The sequence below is a fragment of the Camellia sinensis genome, chromosome 14, assembly GCF_055761805.1.
Source record: "Camellia sinensis isolate YWXY chromosome 14, ASM5576180v1, whole genome shotgun sequence".
Lineage (NCBI taxonomy): Eukaryota > Viridiplantae > Streptophyta > Magnoliopsida > Ericales > Theaceae > Camellia > Camellia sinensis.
The window spans coordinates 62,076,537-62,084,529 of record NC_138974.1 but is presented as its reverse complement, the minus strand read 5'-3'; the positions used below and the strand labels follow the sequence as shown (position 1 = coordinate 62,084,529).

General features: G+C 34.5%; 1 protein-coding gene across 2 annotated transcripts; it reads left to right on the top strand.

Moving 5' to 3' along the window:
• Positions 1 to 898: 898 nt before the first annotated feature.
• Positions 899 to 7,415, top strand: KT1 (potassium transporter 1). 2 transcript variants are annotated; one of them, XM_028267693.2, is made up of 9 exons: positions 899 to 1,164; positions 1,890 to 2,133; positions 2,608 to 2,853; positions 4,400 to 4,450; positions 4,544 to 4,804; positions 4,882 to 4,934; positions 5,058 to 5,172; positions 5,578 to 5,832; positions 5,946 to 7,415. In XM_028267693.2, the coding sequence occupies exons 1-9, from the start codon at positions 1,114 to 1,116 to the stop codon at positions 6,923 to 6,925; spliced, it is 2,256 nt and encodes a 751-aa protein (XP_028123494.1). In that variant the 5' UTR covers positions 899 to 1,113; the 3' UTR covers positions 6,926 to 7,415. The 2 variants fall into 2 exon arrangements, with proteins under 2 accessions (XP_028123494.1, XP_082760040.1); XM_082903914.1 differs by having other exon boundaries at positions 910 to 1,164; positions 4,646 to 4,804.
• The last annotated feature ends 578 nt before the right edge of the window (positions 7,416 to 7,993 follow it).

Genomic DNA, 7,993 nt, shown 5'->3' with positions numbered 1-7,993 from the left:
TTTTTTCTTTTTTTTTTCTTTTTTTTTTTTTTCCTTTTTTTTGTGTTCTCCTTGTGGTTTTGAAGATTTGACTTTTCACTTCCTGCATAATATTTACATGACAAAGTAGTAGGTATATGGCTAAGAAGTAGGTTAGGATGCTCTTCCAAGTAAGGTAGTTGCAGAAAATCAACCCTATTCACATATTTGTGAGCAAAATCACTATATTTGATTGATCTAAAATAATCGGTCTCTATTTAAAAGTGTACTGTTCTTACTTAAAATTATAAATTTTATTATTTTAAATCAATCAAAAAGTATATTTTATTTACACAATGTGAATAATGCGTAAAACAACTTGAACTTTTATGTAAAGAACACCCAACATCAAGGCAAAAGTAGTCCAATTCCCCTTAATGTTTTTTCAATAGTTTTATAATTTTTATTTTTATTTTTTATGTTTAGATTTTGTATCTGTGAAGGGAGATGAAAAGCAAAATAAAGTGAAAATAGTTAAATTAATTTCATTTTTTTGTTAATTGAATAAGTCTTAAAAAAAAAAAATTGTTTACCCATATACAATGAATTTTTATAAATAAATTCATTTCTCATTATTTTTTCAAATATAGATGAAAAGGAGAAGGAAAAATAACAAATCATTGTTAGTTTTGAAAAATAATTACATATTCATGATAAACTTTATAATGTTATACACTTCAATAATTACAAATTTATGATAAAGTCATGAACTTTTTTTTATGAATCTGTAATTATTTTAGAATAAAATTACTGATTGTAAATTTTTCTTAAAAAAAAAGAAAAGGATGACTCTTAATTTTGATTAATTGCTAGTGTCTCAAAAATGAAGTTTTTTAATGAAAATGAAAATGAAAAGAGCATTGAATGCATTCTGCAACTTCTTTGCACGCACACCCCACCGGCCTGTTTACTGCCTAACTGCTACTGTTCACTTCCTACATTCTCTCTCTCTCTCTCTCTCTCTCTCTCTGTGATAGTGTGTGTGTGTGTATATATATATGACTCATTAACTTCTCTTCTTTGCCAATCACCTCCCTTTTGGGTCTTCACATCTGCCTTTCAAATCTCCAACTTCTGATACTCCATTTTTCAACAATGAAAGCAAGGTCATCAGTAGAATCTGTAGAACAGGGAATTTCCCAACAGGTACTTCTTCCCTGTCCTCTTAATTTCACAATATATTATATTACTGCATTGTTTTGTAGTCATTGATTTGTTTTGATTTATGGGTTTGTGTTGAATGGACATTTTTTGCAAGGGTTTTGAAAGTGCTCTAGGATAAGTGATGTTTTGCAAATATGGACAATTGTAACCAACTGGGTTGGCTTAATTGGTCAGAGCATATAACCCTTGTAGGCCTCAAAAAGCGGATTAATGGTTAAATATTTTATTTCTTACTACCTAGCCCTTTGACCTAATAATTATTTGTTATATATGTAATGAATTAGTCAGGGCAAAGCTTCTAGTAAATATATATATATATATATATGTATGGGCATTTGTATAACATGCATACAGAAACCCAAGGGAACAAGGACACACTATTATTTACCTCTGTTAGTTTAATAAATGGTTTTTTTTTTAATTAAAAAAATTATTTATAGATTTATCTAGAAAGAATAACTAGAAGAGTGGTTTCCAATGGAAGAAAGTCGACCAATATATATGTGTGTGCGAATTCAGTCCCATCCAGGTTGGGATGAATTTGGAAGGAATATCTAAAATTTATGAGATAAATTGTTTGCAAGAAAAAATTATGGTGGGCAATTGCTAAAATTAAATGATGCAAAACCACTTTCCACAATCAAAAGCTATGCATTCTCTTTGTGTTTATTTTTTGAATAGTGATCAAAATTTGTGTGCGTAATCAGAATTTGAAGAAGGTGTCATGTTCCACTGTGCTTACTTTAGCATATCAGAGCCTTGGAGTGGTTTATGGTGATCTCAGTACCTCCCCTCTGTATGTTTACAAGACCACCTTCTCCGGGAAGCTGAGCCTTCATGAGGATGATGAAGAGATTTATGGGGTGCTTTCCTTTATTTTCTGGACATTCACTCTCATTGGTCTCTTCAAATACATCTTCATTGTGATATCAGCCAATGACAACGGTGAAGGTACAGTTTGTCCTTTCCTGGTTTTGTTTACTGGTTTCTTGAAGACAAATGAGCTTGGGTTGTTGTCCACTTGCTTTTGTTGGTAAATATGCAATATATTGTTGAGAAGGAACTAAAAGGACTGAGTAATATATTAGGGCTTGTTTGGCAGTATTTAATTGTTTTATTTCTCATTTCAAGATGTTCTTTTTATTCTTTTGGGCTGATTTTTATTTATTTTTCCTTCGAGTAATACTTTACAAACAGAAATGAGAAGGATATGGTTGATTTGGTTCCTATCAGTCCAAAATGATAATCAAAAGTGCTTATTTTCATCGTTTTGAGAGAAGATTCGAAAAAAATTTACCATTTTTAACATTTCATTTGAGATCACTTTCATTTCATTTTAGAAAATCTGCACATAACCACACATTTCTCTAATTTTTCTTTTTATTTTTGTCTTTTTCCTGTGTCAAATTTGCCTTCATAGTGCAGGTGGTACCTTTGCATTGTACTCCCTACTCTGTCGACATGCAAGACTTAGCATTCTACCAAATCAACAAAGATCAGATGAGACGCTGTCTGCATATGCTATAGAAAGATCAGAAGAAACATGGCAGAGTTCATTTCTGAAGTCATTCTTTGAGAAGAACCCAAAATTTTCTGAGGGGCTATTGATTTTTGTTTTGCTGGGAACGTGTATGGCGATCGGTGATGGTGTACTCACTCCTGCAATATCAGGTAGCTTGATCTGATGCAACCTCTTCAATACTGTTTACTTTGAGTCTTTTATGTCTCACCTGGATCCTTTGAATTCCAACCATTCTTTGGGGTGTGATTGGTCTTAGAAGCTACTTCGTTCACTTTTCCCTCCACAAATCCAAGATCCAAACACAGCCCTAGTCAACACTACAGGGTATGGGGTGTACACGTAACTTTAGTAGCTTATCCTTATGCAATCGCATTCCATGTTGAATAAGATGTAAGTTCAACTCCATTAAACTATTCGTGTCATAGGCATAGTACTTTCTTGCTTCTCGCATTATCTGATATCAATAATGGATGTGAACTCCCTAATTCAATAATTCAATTCAGTCAATCACCCCAAAAAATATATTTATATATATTTCCTCTAGAAAGGATAGGCTTGATATCAACAATGATTGCGCTTAAATAATATAATTATTTATTTGCTCAAAATCTTGTGTTTATATAGCCTATGCATAATACATGTAATTGAGCTCTACTTCTATCCTTCTGTATTTGACTTGGATAGTTGAAGATCTCTCAAAATTCTCTGAAGCAGACTGTTTGTTGGTGCTTGTTGGTGATTTTTCTCATGGTGATATATCTGCATCTAGAATCTAGATACAGCCAAGACCACAATTTAAGTTGAATTTACTCTTTGATGTGGTCAAACTGAATTTCTATTGATGGTTAGCATATTCATGCAGCACAAAAAATTTATGGTGGTAGAGTAAAGAATCTTGATCGAAGATTGTAGTAGTAGCTAAATTTGGCATTGGCAACAATTGCATTAACAGCTAAGAAGCATAGACACAGACACGCGACACGACGCGGATATGCCGACAAGCTAATTTTCAAAAAATGCAGGATACGACACGTGGGGGACACGCATGAAATATATAATTTTATATAATTATTATATGTTATATATATGAACATATCATTCAAAGATAACAAAAAATATCATATTATGTGTTATATATATAAATATATCATTCAAAGATAATAAAAAATGCAATATGATACTAATTTCTATAAATTTATATGGTTTTTGTTTTATTATTGTATCTTAAGTTGTTTTCTTCAAATTTATAATTTCACATGTGTCTAATCGATAGACACGTATGTTTAAGCGATACACACGCGTGTCCTCCAAATGTCCAAAAAGTGTCCGAATCTTTAAAAAATATTAAAAAATAGGACACGTTTTGAAGTGTATTGGACACGTGTCAGAAAGTGTCCAAAAAGTGTCGGTGTACGACACGGATACGTCACCTTCTTAGAAGTATTCGTGCTTTTTAGATTAACAGTGTAATCTGTGGTTCTGATCTTTTGATAACCCAAAATTCATTTTTAGGGTGCAAAAGTGAAAATGATACAGTTTCTGTCTCTGTATGTGTCTGAAAGATGTGCTTTATATATGAATTCTAGGATGGATATCTTCTTTTATTTTACCTAAATATCTATTTTAGAAAAGTTGAATTTGCAAGATAACAGATCTGTTCTGCAATTAAGAGATTTGGGTGTTTCCTTTTTTCAGTTCTTTCAGCAGTTTCTGGCATTAAGCTTAAATTCACAGGACTTCATGAGAGTAAGTTTAGTTTGCTATGCTACAATTTAAAGTATTTAACCATTGAATGCTGTCAATATCTGATAGACTTTTTGTTTATTTCTTTTCTTCCAGACTATATTGTTATAATCTCATGTGTCATTTTAGTGGGGCTTTTCTCTCTTCAGCATCACGGAACACATAGAGTTGCTTTCATGTTTGCTCCAATTGTCACAGTGTGGATTCTCTGTATCGGTGGCATAGGGACATATAACATTATCAAGTGGAATCCACGTATATTTCAAGCACTTTCTCCAATTTACATGTTGAAGTTCCTCAGATGCACCAACATTGAGGGTTGGGTGTCCTTAGGGGGAGTGGTTCTCTCAATTGCAGGTTTTTTTTTTTTTTTGGTCATGCTTCTGATACAAACACAGCTATGGAAACTTATTTTTCTCGAATTACTGTCTCAGGTGTGGAGGCAATGTTTGCTGATTTGGGCCATTTTTCCACACTGTCAATTAAGGTATAATTTGTTTGCGCTATAAATATCTCACATTAAAGCCTTAAAAGTATAACAGAGAAGCTGAATCAAAAGTTTATTTTAAATATGACCTTGATGTTGTAACACTTTGTGTTCATATTCCAGATAGCTTTCACATTTTTTGTATATCCTTGTTTGGTTCTTGCATATTTGGGTGAGGCTGCATTCCTTTCTAAGCATCATGAAGATATCCAGAGAAGTTTCTACAAAGCCATACCAGGCAAGAGTTCATTGAGATGCCTGCATAGCTGTATCTTATTCTTACGCTCTATTTGTTTCAGTAGAAAACATTTTCCAAAAACATTGTCTATGGATAACGTTTTCCTATTTTTGGTTGCGACCTTGAAACTAATGTGTTAGTAGCTGTATTAGTGATGGTGATAGTGGTGGTGGTGGTGTGGCAATGGTGGTAGTGTGGTGATGTTGGTAAAACTTAGTCCAGAAAATGTTTTTCACTTTTAAAAAATGGAGAATGTTTTCCGTCCAAATAAACTTGTTTTCTGTTAATCCTAGAAAATTAATTTAGTTGACTTTCGTTTTCCATCGTACCAAATGCTAGAAATGTGGAAAGAAACAAATGGAGCATTAGCTTATTATTTTATTAATGCAAATTTCTCATCTGCAGAACCAATATTCTGGCCAGTGTTTGTCGTGGCCACTTTTGCCGCCGTGATAGGGAGTCAAGCAGTAATATCGGCAACCTTCTCCATAATAAGCCAGTGCTGTGCATTGAATTGCTTTCCCCGAGTGAAAATTGTTCATACTTCAAGTAAAATATATGGGCAGATCTACATTCCAGAGGTCAATTGGATGTTAATGTGCCTCTGTTTAGCTGTGACAATCGGATTGAGGGACACGAACATGATTGGACACGCATATGGTATCAATCTATGCATTTAATTATAATAAAAAAAATCGGGTTAAATTCATCTTCTAAGCCCTTCTTGTGTGCCCATTTTCTAACTTAAGTGAATCGTCTTGCTGAGTTTGTAGGCCTGGCAGTCACTACTGTTATGTTTGTGACAAGTTGCTCAACAGCAATGGTGATGATAGTCGTGTGGAAGCAAAATATTATCACAACTGCTGCTTTTCTAGTGTTTTTTGGATCGGTGGAGCTTCTTTACCTCTCTGCAGCCTTGTATAAAGTCCCCAAAGGTGGTTGGATCCCAATTGTGCTGTCTTTGATCTTCATGGCCGTAACGTTTTTATGGAACTATGGAACGTTGAAGAAGAACCAGTTCGATGTGGAGAACAAGGTTTCAATGAAAAGGATATTGTCTCTAGGGCCTAGCCTTGGCATGGTTCGGGTCCCCGGAATCGGACTTTTTTACACGAATCTTGCAACAGGTGTCCCTGCTGTTTTCGGACACTTCGTCACAAACTTACCTGCTTTCCATCAAGTGGTAATATTTATCTGCATCAAATCTGTTCAAGTTCCGTATGTTAGCAGAAGGGAACGGTTTCTCATAAGCAGGGTCGGGCCAACAGACTACAGCATGTTTAGGTGCATTGTCAGATACGGTTACAAGGATCTGCAACAAGAGAACTATGATTTTGAAAACAGATTGGTATACGAAGTCATACAATTTGTAGAGAGAGAAGGACAATGTGAGCTTCAATCGGATGTTGAAGTCTGTGATTCTTCTGAGCTCACTTTAACGTATCAAAATCACGAAGAGAAAATTGTTCACTCAATAAAAGATTTCCATGTGATGGTGGTGTCTGGGAATGGGGAATTGGAAGGTTCTTCTCTTAAAGACGAGTCTTTGCAGATACTGAAGGCTAGGGAGTCAGGCATTGCTTTTATCCTCGGGCATTCTTATGCACAGGCAAAGAAGTCGTCTTCAATTTTCAAGAAATTTGCTATTGATGTTGTCTATGCTTTTCTGAGCAAAAACTGTAGTGAAGCTGATGTTGTGTTGAGCGTGCCTCACGCTTCGTTGCTGGAAGTCGGTATGATTTACTATGTCTAACCAATACAGAAATGTGCATTATGTACCTGTCGTTACAAAATCGTTCTGGGAAGGCCATCCATTAACTGTTGAAATACAAGTGATTAGGAACGATCAAGGTGGCTGCACGAGCGTGTACCTGCTCTACAGAATCATCACAACAAATTCGCATGCTACACTCATATCTCTAAGATGTAAAAGACTGAACAAGAAAAGAAGGAAAAAAAATCACCCTGTTTATACTAAACTGTTAAACTGTATAGTGGAAGTATATATATATATATATATTTCTTTTTTCTGAAGCAGTCTTATTATATGGAACTCAAAATGTTTATTGTTTGCTGGGTTGCTGGGTTCATCAGAATAGCACTTAATAGCACTGCTTAGCAAGAGGGGGTTGAGGGTTGAATAGTTCATCTTTGTTGCACACTTGTTAAAAACCTAGAATAAAGGTGTAATCAACTGACTGATCGGTTAGAAACATCTTTTTTTGCATCACTTGTTCTTACCATTTTCTGTATTTCCTTTTGCCTTGCCGTGGATGTAATGTTGCATTATTTCTTATACCTTCATTACATGTTCCCATTCCGACTCATTTTTTTTTAAATTTTTTTTCCTTGGAAGTCATTACGGAATTAAGATGCTTGGATTTTGACTAGATTTCAATCATGTTAATCTCTCTCCATAAAAAAACTGCTCATTTGAATACACAAGTTTGTTTGTGACCCTTTTCGACTGGGAGATCGATCTGGTACAATTAGGTACAACCAGGGTAGTTTCAGTTTAGGCTTTTGTCGTGAAAGTTCGCCTTTTGTTCAATGTTATAGTAACTGCCGGCTTGTTTCATGATCTATGCTTTTAAGTTTTTGTAATTTTCTTTCTTCAGTTTAGTCCTAGTCTTTCAGGCTATTTGTTGTAATTATGTTGTAATTATGTCTAAACATAGAATTCTGTCTTTCTTTTTATTTCTTTATTTTTATTTGAACTCGAGGAAATGCCCCAAGGCTTACAAAGAACCAGAGTCAGAAATTAACAAGGCAGTTAAAGGACCTGGGGGAGAAAACATCCAATTTTGATCCAGGCAGCCAC